The sequence below is a fragment of the Bos grunniens genome, chromosome 25 (assembly GCF_055505025.1).
Source record: "Bos grunniens cultivar Pamir isolate PY7600 chromosome 25, Bosgru_T2T1.0, whole genome shotgun sequence".
NCBI lineage: Eukaryota > Metazoa > Chordata > Mammalia > Artiodactyla > Bovidae > Bos > Bos grunniens.
In genome coordinates, this window is record NC_141189.1 from 41,058,692 (window position 1) to 41,074,787 (window position 16,096).

General features: G+C 43.6%; 1 protein-coding gene across 1 annotated transcript in view; it reads right to left on the reverse strand.

Moving 5' to 3' along the window:
• Positions 1-16,096, reverse strand: part of LOC147345629 (ATP-binding cassette sub-family A member 17-like) — a 107,753-nt gene that overhangs the window by 76,366 nt on the left and 15,291 nt on the right. The window contains exons 2-8 of the mRNA XM_086376388.1: positions 15,368-15,453; positions 14,539-14,800; positions 7,723-7,850; positions 5,817-5,979; positions 3,928-4,187; positions 1,271-1,387; positions 236-353 (exon numbers count right to left, since the gene is read on the reverse strand). Coding sequence (XP_086232514.1) covers positions 236-353; positions 1,271-1,387; positions 3,928-4,187; positions 5,817-5,979; positions 7,723-7,850; positions 14,539-14,800; positions 15,368-15,421 — 1,102 coding nt within the window. The 5' untranslated portion in view covers positions 15,422-15,453. The remainder of the gene's footprint in view (positions 1-235; positions 354-1,270; positions 1,388-3,927; positions 4,188-5,816; positions 5,980-7,722; positions 7,851-14,538; positions 14,801-15,367; positions 15,454-16,096) is intronic.

Below are 16,096 nucleotides of genomic sequence, written 5' to 3' on the forward strand. Positions count from 1 at the left end.
TCTATTTTGAAGTAACATTTAGAAGCCCAGAGAAGCATAAAAGCGTACATATACGGAGATAATTTCACATGTCTTTAATGGTGAATGGAATTATTCCATTGTTAAAGTAATCATACAAGTGAAAAATTGATTCTGAAGGAATAATAATTAATGCCATAGGTAATGGAAACAGCAATGCTACCAAGAAAAGAAGTTATAAACACACTCCCTGACAGAAAATTGTATCAGGACTCACCTTTTTGGAAGAAAGTGCTGATCATGAATGCAAAGAAAATTGTGGCAATTGCGAAACACATTAGAAACACAAATATCAAAATAGGGTCACTGTTTCCGAACACTGCTGACTCGTCAAACTACAAAACAATCACAGGTGTACGTAATTCTTACATGGGAAGAATGAAGAAAAGGCGTAAAAGACCCTTAAAACAATGTGTACATTAAAAAAAAAAACAGGATTATCTTAAATAAAACAATATATACATAGGTTTTTAAGGCAGACCTTTAATCTAGCCTCCATTACCATTTACAAATCACGCTCTGTGTTTATGCCTTTTTTAAGGAAAGCATAAGCTTGAATTCAATTTCTGGCCCAATGTCAATGTTCTTTTTGCTTTAATAAGAGAGTTTATCCTATTTACCATTATAACTACTACAAATAATTTTAGTATTCCTTTTGATATCTTATATCTCCTCTTTTTATTGTTTTCAGGCAATTTTCTTTGTTTATATATTTTGCTATATAGTCTGAGTTTTCCTGCCTTTCTACATTCAAAATGCCCCAATTTTGGTAATTTAGCAGGCAAATTTTCATGTATCCATATTATAATTTAGTTATTAAACACAAGTTAGTGAATTGGAACACAAAGTTCCATTGACAGCATAAAAGGAAAAATTAACAAGATACCTGGGCATAAAAAGAATGTTCTTAACTTTTACAATAGCTTTTCCAATTATTTACAGAGCACAAAATTTGCAATGTTTTAAAGTTTATAACTCAACTTTCCTAATGAACTAATCACACTCAGGCCCACTACTTGAAGACTGGAGAAGTGGAGGGAGGGCAAAGTTCTCCCAGATCATAAATTTCAATGCTTCCTCTGCCAAAGGCTGAGCAAATACCACCACATGTCAATCTGAGGTTTTTAAAATGTTCATCAATTACTGTGTTTTCACCATGTCTTGAATCTCACCACCACCAGCCACACCACACCATACTTTCCCCCCATTATCTTCAGAGCTTAGCACATCCTGAAAGACAAGAGACATGTACCTCTATGCAGAAGAGAACGGTCATGAAAGAAACAACAATGGAGGCAGAAATGAAGAACACGATGAACCAAGCCACCCAGTGTTGCCAGCTGTGCAGCCCCATCATGCACATATACTCCTAGAAAAAGCGAAAGAACCAGACGTTACAGGGTCTTCAGGCTCAGTCTGAACTGGTCTGGTTTAGCTGTCTGTTACTGAAACCCGAGCAGTCTGGGATAAAGGGTCCCACGTGTGTCCCGGGAAGAGGCAGATCGTGAATGTGATGGGGACTGAGTTGCAAAGAGATCAACAAACCAGACAGTGGAGTTTCTCTGGGAGAGACAGATCTTGGGTTAAAATTATTCTTCTTTTGTTATGGTTAGTAAACTGCTGGCTCATTCATTTATTGAACACTGACTATCCGTGAATGGCTCCTATGGCCCTGAGGATAGAATCTAAACTCCTCGGCATCCTGTGGTCTGGTCACAGAAAATCTTCCTATAATTCACTAAACACATCTCAACCTCTTTGTCTTTTTTGTTTGCTTTGCCGCTCACACATGTTGCTCTGACTCTTTCTTCTCTCATTCTCTCTTTACCTATTGAAATCTTGCTTGATTTTCAAAACCTAGTTCAAGTGTTACCTGCTCTGTGAAGCCTTCTCTGCTCAGCTCCGCCCTTGCCCCATACAGCCATCACATCCACACATCCCATTACCCAAGCACTGGGGGCTCCTTTGTAACATGTGACCTTACTACCATGAATCACCCAAGGAAAAGGATGGTGTCATTTGTATCTGTAACTCACATGCATATGTCTAGCAAACACAGGTGAAAAAAATGTCTGGTAAGTGAATAAAAGCAAAGCTCTATGCTGGGTACCAGGCAGAAAAAATACCACAGGCAGAGCGACTGCATTCCAAAAGTTCACAGTCTTGTACTGGAGATAAATATGTGGTAACAACCCTGTATACTCCATGCCCTAAGTACAGAAATAGAGTTTTTATCTTTTATAAAGATCAGAAGTGGTAGTAGGTCAATGAATCAAAAACGAGTTGGTTAAAGCAGGGAATCACAAAAATGACATACACATGATTTAAAACCTGACCTTCACTTAAAGCACATAAACGGGTAATGTGTGCCAGTACTGCGATGTCAGAACACGAACTCTTCTTCTGAAGTGTGTGCTTTTGAGCTCACGTGATTGTGCGGGGTCTTCACTGGGGTGCAGGCTTTTCGCTAGCTGTGGCGAGCTAGGGCTACTCCTCACTGTGGTCCACAGGCTTCTCATTGCGGTGGCTTCTCTTGCTGTGGAGCATGGGCTCCAGGGACCACAGGCTTCACTAGCTGCGACACACAGGCTCAGTAACGGCAGCTCGCGGGCCCAGAGCACGTGCGTTCAGTGGTTGTGGCCCACAGGCTTAGCTGCTCCACAGCACGTGGGATCTTCCAGGCCCAGGGATGGAACCTGTGTCTCCTGCATTGGCAGGTGGATTTTGTAACGCTGAGACGCCAAAGAAGGCCTTCCGATTTCTTATTTAATATTACATCTTCTGTTGTATGTGTTTTTGTGTGTGTGTATATGTGATTTCCTTTGTTTTCTATCTTTTGGTATATGGACTATATTTTCTTTCTTTTTATTTTCTCCAGGGTTTTAAGAATTAAATGTCCTACTTTTCAATACTATTTGGTGTTTACTTTTAAGCTTTTCAAAAGTGTTCTTTATTCTTGTCTAGAAAGCAAACTCAAGTGTGAAATAGGAAACACACAACCAAGTCAATGATCTGGGTGAAAATATTTGATACCCGCCCTCTTCCCTCCACCAATCTGTTGACGAAATGACTTAACAAATAGTAAAGAGAAAACTCCCTCCCTGAGCTGGCAATGAAAAAGGGTTTCCAACGGCACACCAGAAGCTTCTGGCTTCCGTGGAGCTGTTCACTCCATGCAGAGCCAAGTGGAGAGGCCTGCCATCAGGCCCTGTCTCAGCAGCACCCGTCGCAGTGGGTTAAGATCCCTACCTTCCACCACATCTGATTAAGCAGGAAACGCCCCCTTGCCCACGGCCTCCCACGGCAGACTGATCACATGAGAAGGCAGAGCAAACCAGACATCACTGGTGAGGCCACGCGTGGCTCACAGAGCCACTGGCCACCTATCTTAGTACATAAGAATCAACAAAAAGAGAAGAAAGCGGAGAGACTGAGAAGATTTTCTTAAAGAGCAAAAAGTGAGGAGAGAAGTAACAAGAGAGGTTACGTAAGGAACAGAGGAGGGCAGAAAGATCTACCCTATCTTAAGTTGTGGCTTCTAGAGAACGCTCCCTGTCTACCTTGCCACAAAATTAGACTGAGTTAATTTTGGATGATTATTCCTCTCATTTGTCAGTTAGTCAGTTCACAAACATTTTCGCACACCTGTCGTGTGTGAGGCAGTGTGCTGGCAAGTCAGGAACCTAGGACAAACACTCCTCTTCTGAAAGTAAGAGTTCACCTAATGACATGAACTAAGCTGAAAGCCGGTTAAAATGGTGAAAGAACATCCAAGTTCCAGCTCACCTCAAAGGCTGCTCTCACACCTACAGCCACCTCTCACCTGCCCTGGCCGCCCTCCTACCCTGGCCATCGTTTATTAGCAGTTCCCACACATTCCTGGCCACCTGTCTGTTACGACAGGATTACCTTCAGCTTTCTCTCCTTCTCCAGTACAATGGAATTGATGGTGATGAGCTCAATGCAGATGAAGCTGAGCATAAGGAAAACAGGGAACTCATTCTGAAGGACCAGGAAGAAGATGTCCCGCACATATGCACCATGTGGGAATCTCTTCAGAAGCACACTGAGGCTCTGAAACAGCCCGGTCGTCTCCGTGGGAGCGTGGTGCCACATGATGGCTCTATCTGTCGCATGCTGTATGGCCAGGAAGCCTTCTTGGTAGTATCCTACACGAAAAAGCAGTGGATACAAACACAAGAGATTAAGGACAAAGATGCAAAACAACTGATAATTCAGATGGGTGATGGCTAGCCATTCATACAGTCAGGAATAGAAAAGGCACTGCTATAGCCACGGTGCTACGATATAGAAGAAAAAGTCACAGTGGGACTCGTGTGGCTGAGGGATGGTGTCTTTTATCAGAAATAGGGTAAACGGGAGTTCTGGGCAGACAGATGAGGGATACCCAATACAACCATCCTTGGGGCAGGGGGGCTTCTCCTCCCGAGTCCTCAGGCTCTGGGGAGGGTGAACACTCTGCAGTTGTGCTCTGCACCACACAGGAAGAGTCAAATTCAAAGAACTTGGAAGACATAGCCCCTCTCAACTGCTGTGACCTTTCCCTGAACTGTCCCTGCTGTAGTCCAAGGGTTATGGTCACTGAATTTTGCTGCCAGACCTCAAAACCAGTCTTCACCATAAGCAACCCTTGTTTCAATACAGCATAGCTGGTGTGCCAAGGTCACCTTTTGGGAACAATAAATAGATCGAAAGGCAAAGATCCCTGGTCCTGGAGTTTTCTAAGAAATAATGGTCTACGTCCAAGCGAGGGTCGCCAGCCCTCCATACTGGCAGAGCTGAGTGGGGTATGCCAGCATTAGGGTAGAGAGGACTGAGGTCTTCTGGTGGCCGAGACCTAGGGAGGCCTCCAGATGTGTCAGGATGAAAAAGGCAGGAACAAATTGTTAACCATAAAAGTCTGGGAACTGTTACATATCCGTGATTGCAAGCAGGAGAACTGCCACAGAACTGCTGACACCCTTTCTAGAATTACATGACACTATAAACCCTGGGACTTGGATTCCCACTTGGGGGGCTTGCAAGCCCAAAGCTTCAGGTCGATAGCGTGGTCACTCTACAAGGTGCTGCAGACTGGCGACTTAGTTTTCTAAGAGCAGTTCATCCTCGAGGGCCCAGAGAGGACAGTCACCCTAAACCCCTCATGAAGACCGAGACCAAAACACGACAGGGGTTTGGAGGGCACAAGTCCCAGAGAGGCCTGGTTCATGCGCCTCCAGTCAGGAGGCCACTGCTTACCGTGGAGGAAGCAGGATGCGCGAGTCTCCGCGCCGCCCCACTGCCTTCCCTCAGTGCAGGGAGCTAACGGCAAGTACACACTGTTATAAGCGGGAACATAGAGAAAGCACTCATTCTTGTAAAATGCTTCCATTCTTCTCTTGAACAATTCAGTATCATTACAAAACAATTAGCGGCTAAACTGCTGGACTAACTTACTCTAGAATGTAAGCATTTTACTAAATGCCACATTCTTTTTTTTTAATGTTAATTTATTTGGCTGCACTGGGTCTTAATCTTGGCACATAGGATCTTTTAGCTGTGGCATGTGGGATCTAGCTCCCTGAGCAGGGATCGAACCCAGGCCCCCCACATTAGGAACACAGAGTCTTAGCCACTGGACCACCAGGGTAGTTCCCTGAATGCCACATTTCTAAATGCACTGCTTCAACCTCTTCTGAAATGTTAGTTTAGCGAGTGTTCAGACACAAAAACAACACAAATGGCGTCATTAAGACTGGATGAAACCAGCTCACGACGATGCACAGAGGCTTCCTCACCTGGAGCTCCCCCTTCAGAAACTCCATAGTCTCGGGGCTCTTGGCTTAGGTTAGGAGGATAAAGAAAGGATGTGAGCCAGCCTTGCATGTCATCTTGTTGGAGGATTAACCTCAAGGATAAATAATTCCTCTGAAAGAAACTGAAGCGCAAGTAGTACTTAACCTATGAAGAACAGAGAGAAAACAAATGCAGTCATGAGATCGAGGAACTCAGAAACGGAACAGGACACAGCAAGGGTGTGCCTGACGTTAGCTGTGACAGGAGGAAGGGCACCCGCGTGGGCAGACATCCTCTGGGGGCACACGCGGACGTGTCTTCCCTGCATCCTTCTGTGACCAGCCTAAGAAACAAGAGGGGTCACGACTCCCGTCAGGAAAGCAGTGAAAAGGCTCTGAGTGCAGGCTCTGGAGCCAGACCACCGGGATCCAAACCCCCGTCTCCTAATGAGCAGCCACAGCAATCTGGGCAAGTTACCTCACCTTGCCTAGGCTTCCTCATCAGTAAAACAGGAATGACGTTAACAGTACCTACCTCCAAGGTGCTGTGGGATCAAATAAGATGGTCCCTGGGATGGGCCTGGCATTTGTAAGTGTCCAACATCCTGCACTAGTTCTAACAGCTGATTGTTAGATAGACTGCAACAGTTCCAGTTCAGTTGCTCAATCATGTCTGACTCTTTGCGACCCCATGAAGTGCAGCACGCCAGGCCTCCCTGTCGATCATCAACTCCCGAAGTTCACTCAAACCCATGTCCATTGAGTCGGTGATGCCATCCAACCATCTCATTCTCTGTCGTCCCCTTTTCCTCCTGCCCTCAATCCCTCCCAGCATCAGGGTCTTTTCAAATGAGTCAGCTCTTCGCATGAGGTGGCCAAAGTATCGGAGTTTCAGCTTTAGCATTAGTCCTTCCAAAGAACACCCAGGACTGATCTCCTTTAGAATGGACTGGTTGGATCTCCTTGCAGTCCAAGGGACTCTCAAGAGTCTTCTCCAACACCATAGTTCAATAGCATCAATTCTTTAGCACTCAGCTTTCTTTATAGTCCAACTCTCACATCCATACATGACCACTGGAAAAACCATAGCCTTGACTAGATGGACCTTTGTTGACAAAGTAATGTCTCTGCTTTTCAATATGCTGTCTAGGTTGGTCATAGCTTTCTTTCTAAGGAGTAAGCATTTTTTAATTTCATGGCTGCAATCACCATCTGCAGTGATTTTGGAGCCCAGAAAAATAAAGTCAGCCACTGTTTCCACTGTTTCCCCATCTATTTGCCACAGCAGAGCACAAAAGCTATACATCAGTGGTTTTTCCATCCTAAAGCAGAAATCAAATATTCTGATATTTAAAACACTGCCTTTTCCTTAAATGAACAGATCCACCATATCTGAAGTCCATGGGATTAGTAATAATGACAATTACTATTCCTTCTGGAAAATGCCTCTGCTCCAGGCCCCATTCTAAGCACTTTATAGGCATAAAACTCATTTAATCCTCACACTGGTTCTAAGAGTTAGGAACTACTATTAGTTCCATTACACTGATAGAGAAACTAAGGCCCAAGAATGACAGTGACTATCCCAAGGTTACACAGGAGGAAGTACAGAACTGGGACTCCAGTCTATGGGGTTGGGCACTGAGGCTCCCTTCTGTAGCCCAGTGGCTGAAAATATGCCATCCTGTACCCTCAGGACACAAGCTCGCTCCAAAATGCCTTCTCTTTTGAAGAATAAGAAAACAGGATTTAAGATATGAAATCAGGAGTATTGTCTAATCTCCTCTGGATATAAGACAGCCACCAGCCGACAAAGCTTATGAGGCACAGCTCGGTAACAGGATTGCTTACTGAACTCATGTTGATGGCGGGCATCATGAGAAGACTGTGACGGAAGAGATGCTCTTACCTCAAGTGGCAAGGGTTCCGTGTTGTCATTGAAGTTATGATCAAAAACAATCCCAGTCAATACATAAAAAGCTTTGGGATCTTGAATTATGTACTTTTCAAACACAGGTACTGAAGGGTAGCCTAGAACTACAAAGAGAAAAATCCAGTTAGTGAGTAGTTGGCAGGGGAGTGAGGATAGGGGTGTTAAATGCTGCCCAACTACCCTCTTCTACCCCAAAAGATACGGACTTCCATCTCCTCAGCTGGCAAATGTCACTCACTCACTCCTTCATCCTGCAAACGAATGTGCACATCCTATATAAGACACCCAGAACCATCCTGGGCAGTGGGAATGCATAGTTGATGATAACAGCTAAACCTCTGCAGGGTCTCAAAGCTCTTGCATATTTGAGTTCTTCTAGGCTGACTCATTGGGAAAGACACTGATGCTGGGAAAGATTGAGGGCAAAAGAAGGGGCAACAGAGAATGAGACGGTTGGATAGTGTCACCAACTTGATGGACATGAGTTTGAGCAAACTCCAGGAGATGGTGAAGGACAGGGAGGCCTGGTATGCTGCAGTCCATGGGGTCACAAAGAGTCGGACACAACTTAGTGACTGAACAACAACAAAGCTGCACTTGGGACTGAAGTAGATAGAACACAATTCTTGTTCACGTTAATGAGAAAATTATCACTGCATTTCCAGCTTCTCTTCATGGTTATAAAAACCAAAAGTGGAAACAAAATCATCAAGAAGTATAGCTGCTCTGATGAGAGAATTAAGTTTTAAAAGTCACCTGTCCTCACATCTGACTGGCGATTCAGGATCCTCCTTGAGAATAATTCTTTCTCAGAAGGCTGAAGGTGTCACCACACCACTGAGCACACCGCGCTGCCAAGGGTAATGTCTGATTCCTCGGAGGTGACCAGAAACCTGTGAGACTTCTGTTCCTTGATCCCTGGGTTCAGAAATGTCATAACACAGGCCCACCTTTTTGCTCTTTCTTGTTCCCTTGCTTGTGATGAGCGCATCTGCCCGAGCTGGAGATGCCAGTGTTCAGAAAGCTTTTCTCTATTGCTGTTTTCCTCCTGTCATTTGTCACCTTTCTTCCAGAAATGTGAACAGACAAGCTGAGACATCCAGACATACCCTTCATGTCTATCCCCTCCTTCATCCTTCATCCATATTCCTTCATCCATTTCTTGGTCTCTTGGCTTTACAGTCTTAGAGGCTTCTCTTGACTTTACCTTCCCCATCACCAACAGAACTTCACACATGTCCATCCTATTATTTCCATGAATGTTATTTTGATAATCATTTTTAATTTCCAAGTCCTCTGTTTCTTCCACTGTTTCCTTTTTTTATGGGGGTCTGGTTTCACTTTGGAGTGGTAATATTTTCTCAAATGTCTCTGGAAATACTAATGAGAATTTTTTATTAACTAGATTTAAAAAAAACAAAAACAGGGCATGCACCTGGTAGAATTCTGAGTGATCCTAAAGGTTAAACAGTGGAGTCCTTCAGCTACCATTGGCTCCTGATTCCTTTATCATGACACAATCTCTGTAAGCCAATTTCTTTTGTATATTAAAAAAAAAATCCATGACTTATGTTTTTGGCCATGATGGAGTAACAGAGATTGAATTTATCCTCCTACCACAAATAACCAAAAAACTGGATAGGAAAGAAAAGAATCAAGTTTTTCAGACAACGGCCAATACGTAGCACAGCATTATGATTCCTGGGAAAAGAGAAACAAATAAGATGACCACTAAGAGCGCTCTGGTTTTCTGTCTGAAGGCACATTTCAGACCACAGAGCAGGGAGGGGGGACCCAAGTGGAACACAGACAGCTATGTGGCTGCATTGACAGAGGTTTGAGTTGGAAGAGTCTGAAGTGGCTTTAAGTTGCAGGCCAGAGTTCCCAGGAGAAGAAGGCTGCGCTGGGAAATGGCCCCAGAAACCTGCTCAGAGGACACTTTAATGACTCCTATGATGTGCCCTGCCCGGGTGAGCAGGACAGGACGGGCTCAGTGGTGCCCAGAGCCCACTGAGATCAGGAGGCACTTGAGTTCTGACCAGCCAGTGGGGATAGTTCCTGGTGATCACTTGAGGTGTTCACAAGAGTCACACCTTAGTAATGGAATAAATTAACTCTAAGGTAAAAGCTGTTCCACACCTTGCCCAACACACAAAAAAGGTTAAAACAACTCCTGAAAAGACTTTTTGGTGAAACTGAACTTTACCTTTTTACCAGAACAAAACCCACTCTTTAGACAACCACTTGATCCACAAAAGCTGAGACTTGATCCAGTTCTCAAACTGTATCCAGTCTCAAGACTTCTCTGTTTTGTAGATAAGTTCATTTGAACCTTTTTCTTAGATTACACATATAAGTGATATCATATGGTATCTGTCTTTCTCTGACTTCACTCAGTGTGACAGTGAAGCTGAGGGACAAATTGGAAGACTGTGACTGACATATACACACCACTATATACAGAATGGGTAATAAGTACCCACTGTATAGCACATATTACTATACTCTGTAATGGCCTACCCGGGAAAAGAACCTAGAAGAGTGGAGATGTGTGTGTGTGTCACTGATTCACTTTGCTGTGTGCCTGAAGCTAACACGATGCTGTTGCTGTCGTTGTTGTTGTTGTTTAGTCACTCAGTCATGCTCAACTCCTTTGGGATCCCATGGAACTTCCAATAAAAAATTTAAAAAAAAAACAAACACTTTCTTTCTCTTCCTCTGTATTACTTTTTTGATTATTTTTTTGATGCTAGCAGTTTCTGGGACTAAGACCTCCCAGCTGAAGTTCTAAATGGAATAGTGAGGGCCCTGTCTCTTAACTTTTCTTCTATATTTTGTCATTTCATTTCTCTCTGTGTTGTATTCTGAAAGTCTCCTTCAGCTGTCTTCCAGTTCACCAGTTTTACCTTCAACTGAGTTTTGTATCATATTCTGATTATTTTTTTACTTCTAGAAGTTCTGTTTGGCTCTTCTCCCCCCTCACATCGGCTAGGCGACTCTTATAGTGGAATACTAGCTACAAATATTTTCAGGTTGTCTTTTATATTTTTAAATCTAGTAAACATAGTGATTTCATAATGTGAGGCTAATAATTCCATTATCTGAAGTATCTCTGGTTCTGTTTCTGCCGTCTGTCGTTCACACTGATCTTCACCCTTGCTCTCGTTTTCTGATATGTGCTCACTGACTGTGACACATTTGTGGCTGCCCTTCTTTGAGATACAGAATCATGACGTGTTCTTTCAGAGGAGGTGACATTTGCATCTGGCCATCGACATCTCACTTTGTACTTTGAGGGGTTCTCTCTTCTTTTCTTTTGACAACCAGGGGATGTGAATCTGGGCTCCAAACCCTGGGGGCAGGCGCTTCTGCTGCTGTGCTGTTTTCTCGAAGCCCCTCCAGGGTGGGAAAGAGGCTTGTTCTCTTCTGGCTCAGGCTTACAGTGGGAGTCCAGGCATTTGGGGTCCTGGCTCCATGGGAGATGGTCTCCTATGAGACATTCCACCTGAATGAGCTCAGTTCCCTCTTGTATGATGCAGGTTTCACAAGAAGCAGTTTGGGGATTCCATTGACCTCTCTCTGTGTTCTTTCCTTCACCTGGATTTTTTTTTTTAGAAAAATATCCAAGAGTACGGAAATATTTTAACAATACAATAAATAAAAAGTAGGTTAAGAGTTCATACAAGACGATCCAATTTTGTTAGAAAAAAGGAAAGAAGGGTGTATACTAGGCTTTGAAAAATCAAAGTGAAAGTCACTCAGTCGTGTCCAACTCTTTGAGACCCCATGGACTATACAGTCCATGGAATTCTCTAGGCCAGAATACTGGAGTTGGTAGCCATTCCCTTCTCCAGGGGATCTTACCAACCAAGGGATCGAACCCAGGTCTCCCACACTGCAGGTGGATTCTTTACCAGCTGAGCCACCAGGAAAGCCCATACAAGGTTTTAAATAGCACTTATATCTGGGTGATAGGATTATGAGTACATTTGCCTTTTATCCTATACAAAGATTTGCTGTTGTTCTTTTGTTTCCTTAGCCTTATTTAGATTGCCTTTTTAAACACACACATATACATACACACATATTTTGTTAAATTGTACAAAATAGTATACTTACAGGAAGGCATACAAAACACAAACGTTCTTAATGAACAATTATGAAATTAACATCTAAGTAATTAATCCCTGGATCAATATATTTTTACCCTATTTTATTTGTCTTGATAGTTGGGTTGGTCCATATAACCTAGTGTGCCATATTTCCAGAAGCAGAACAGCAATAATCTCTTTCCCAGAGATCCCCAGGAAAAAATCTTGCTGTTTCCTTGAGTCTTACCGAGTTATGTGTCTTCCCTGGACAAACTCCTACAGTGAGGGGACTGCCAACTAGTAGAGAGAGATTACAACTCATCCTGCACCCAGGGTGGAGCCATCATGGGCTCAGAGTGGGAGAGAAATCAGGCCTCCAGGGAGGAACAGGCTCTGTGTGTATATCAAAAGGGTGGATAGAAAGGGAAGAAAAACCCAGATGTCTATCGTGGTTTGGAAGAGATCATCAAGCTATTGCTTGTCCTTACTTCTAGGCTGGAGGATTTGTTTAGGGGAATGGCCTGAAGGTATTAGTTGTTGTTCAGTCACTCAGTTGTGTTCGACTCTTTGCAACCCCACAGAACGCAGCCTGCCAGGCTCCTCTGTTCATGAGATTTCTCAGACAAGAATACTGGAGTAGGTTGCCATTTCCTCCTCCAGGAGATCTTCCCAACCCAGGGGTTGAACCCACATCTCCTGCATTACAGCCAGATTCTTTACCACTGAACCACTAAGGAAACCCATGGCATAAACAGGGGAGTTTAACTTTTATTCCCTATCTCTTTAATATTGTTTGCAATTTTCAATGCAAGGAATTTTTGTATTTATTGTAAATTTTAAGTTCCTTAAAAATTTTTTTTTTAATTCCAGAAAAATACATCCCAAACAGTTAACAAAGAATTCTGGGGAGTGGGATTAGGGAAGGGACTTTAACTCTGAACTCTGTTCTGTGTCACATATGGTTCTGTAATAAGGCGAGAGCTGTCTGAGGACAGGAGTGAGCCATGGAAACGGCAGGGAGGTGGGAACAGGTGAAGACTGCAGTGTCACAGCACTCAAGCAGCAGAGAATCCCAGGCAGGAAACGCATGAGTGCAGCCCTGCACGCTGAGGGCAAAGGCGAGGAAGCTCTGGGTCTAGCAGTCAGCAAGCCATCTTTCCCTCGTGAATGTCTGCGAGTACCAGCCCCTTCCAATCACCACTCCAGAGGACAGCCAGAGAAATCTTTGTACAACAAATGACACTGCAGTCTAACCTGTCTTCTCCAAAGCCCTGCAATGGACCCCTTCTGCGTGCAGAAGAAAGCCCGATGCTCTGACAAGGCCAGCGAAGCTCTGCACGCTGTGGCTCCTACAGACGTGCCCGACCTCACCTAACTCAACCATGTCAGCTTCACCTGCTGACTTCCAGATCCTCAGTCACCCCAGGGACTGGCTGCTCGCTGTCCCCCTCCTGGATAGCCCCTGAAAGCCACCACCCTCCCATTTCCTATGGGTGGATCATTGTGTTTTACCACACTTATCACCTCATCAGGGAGGATTTCTTTTTTTTTTTTTAATTTTGTAATCTTGTATTTATAAAAGGTAGCTGAATTAGAATAGTATTTTAGAATACTAAGAAAGTATAAAGCACAACTTTCGAAATAGTTTCCCCACATTCGACAACTGAGGACCTTTAAAAGAACTGCCACATTGAGTGGCACTCAAGAGGTGGGGGAGTAGAACCCTTTCTTTTCACTTTCTGCCTTATGTATTATTAGAATACTTTATAAAAACATATAATTATAGTAACTTTGAAAAATTATTCCACATTTTGAAAAATTGTATCTACCTAACTGCATTCATTCACTCAGTAAGTATGTCCTGAACACCTACTGTGCACCCGGCACAGTGTGTGCATGGAACACACATGCCTCTGCCCTGTGGCGGAGGCAAAGTGCTGCAGGGAAAGGCAGGCATGCACAGGAGCGCAGTGAGTGGCAACGCTTTAACTACACAGCTATCAAGATGCTATGAGCACATCAACAGGATTCTGTGAGAGAAAAGAAGGCAGAATTGGGAAACCTAAAACCTGCATTCCTAAGTGCCATTTTAGCTGAAACCAGAATGATAAGAAGGAAAAGCTGGAGGCAAAGGGTTCTGTCAGAGGGAGGAAAGGCTCCCAGAGCCCAGGATATGAAAGGGGGCACGAGGAGGGCAAGCACGCAAGACTGGGGAAGGCCCGACCCGGCTCAGCGCGGCGGGAGCCACTGAGGGCAGGGCGCAGGCTTGGCACTGGCCAGATCCCACCCATCTTTTAAAGACCTTTTTGGCTCCACATAGAGACTGGATGAGAACGGGACAAGAAGAGGAGAAAACAGATCGCGTAAAAGGCTAACTCAGAATCTCTGAGTGTTTTCTGTTTATTAGACAGAGACATATTATAACTGCAAACCAGAACTTCTGATTAAATATATGAGATGACCAGTGTCACTTTGGTGAGTTAGAACAAACACTTCTCATTTTAATTAGCCTTGAAGCCTTGCGACATAAATATACAAGTCTCTTGTGTGTGTTGTGTAAAATAATAAAGATACATGCAGACTCTTTAGAATTTGGAGAGCCCAGATGTGGAACCACTACTGTAAGACCTCACAGGAAAAAACTTCAGATTAGACTTTATAAAAATGCCCCCTCTGTCCTGCCCCCATCTTTATAGCTAACCTTCAAACTCAACAGTAAAGAAGTCTTTCACCATTTCAGTGATATTCTTCAAAGTTTCACTTTTGGAAGGGATATAAACTAATTGAAATTTATTTTTCAGAGGAAATTGATTGAAGAATTCTGGCAGAGAAGTGATGTCAATTACTTTGTAGTCTACAGGAGGTCTCTTTCTTGGCAAACTACCAAAACGAAGATATATTATAACTGCACAAAACAGTAACGGCATCAAGATTTCAAGGACTGTTACCAGAGTCTTTCGTTTCTAAAACAAAAACAAAAGCCATATGTTAATCCAAAATAGAACACAAGCATTAAGACACTACATGTGTTCTTCCATTAAGAACACTTTCAATCAACTACACTTCACTAATAAATATGCTAATCCAAAATAGAACACAAGCATTGAGTCACTACATGGCAAATGTTCTTCCATTAAAAACACTTTTAATCAACTATGCTTCACTTATATATGTGTGTGTGTGTGTATGTATGTGTGGGTGTATATATATATATAAAAGAATGCTTATATTTCTTCCAGCCACCCTGTACAACATATGAAAAAGGAAAGAAAAAAAACAATGAGAATTAGCTAGAAACATCTGCTTTTATCTTTTCTGTAACACCAATGGCTAGAAATCAGTAGCAATGATGGTTATCTTCAGTAATTAGAACTAACGGAATTACCACAGAAATGTGGCTCATTTACAGAAAAGGGCTGCTTTACAAGTTCTTAATTTTTTCTTTACTCCATGATTAGAAACCAATTTAACTAAATCATTCAGTTCCTCCGAAGGAGACTCACATTCTCCCTACAGATATCCATACCCACCTTTAAAATGAAATTCTTCCAGAGAAGAAGTTTTAAGTTCCTGAACATCGCCATTTTTCTAGCTGAAGAGGAGTGATCGCCGCTAGCTGGGAGACAAATGGGGAGATGTTACTAACATTAAAATCCTGAGTGGCTCTTTGGGCCTGGGAACGCTCTCTGCTCCCAGGCTTTCGGAGCCCCGCCTGGACCACTTTTCCTCCTTCCGGTCCAGCGGTGCTGACCCCTCCCCTCCCTGCCCTCTGAGTATTAAAGTGTTCCAGGCCCCACCTGTGGACTCAGAGCAGCACCACTCTGTAGGTGCTCTCACTCACTATTTTGGGTTTAAATCCATCTACATGATGACTTTTTAAATTTACATTTCCAGCCTTGAGTTGCTTCTAGACCCAAATGTTCAACTGCCTGCTTGTCATCTCCACTCAACCTGCCCAAACAAGTCTGCTCATATATTTCTCCTAAAACAGATCATTCTTACAGTCTTCCTCTCCTCAGACAATGTCAGTTCATTCTTCCAGTTACACAGGGTTACTGACTCTACTTCTGAAATAGAGCAGAATTCAATCTTTTTTCACCACCGCTTCTCTTGGCACCCTGGTCCAACATCACCTCATCTCTCGCCTGAATGCCTGCAAGGGCCTCTTCAGTGGTATCACTGTTCCTGCCAACCTGCAGCCCATCCTCCCTGCAGCAGCAGGAGCGATCCTGTCGGGCCACATCCACTCCTTCACTCAA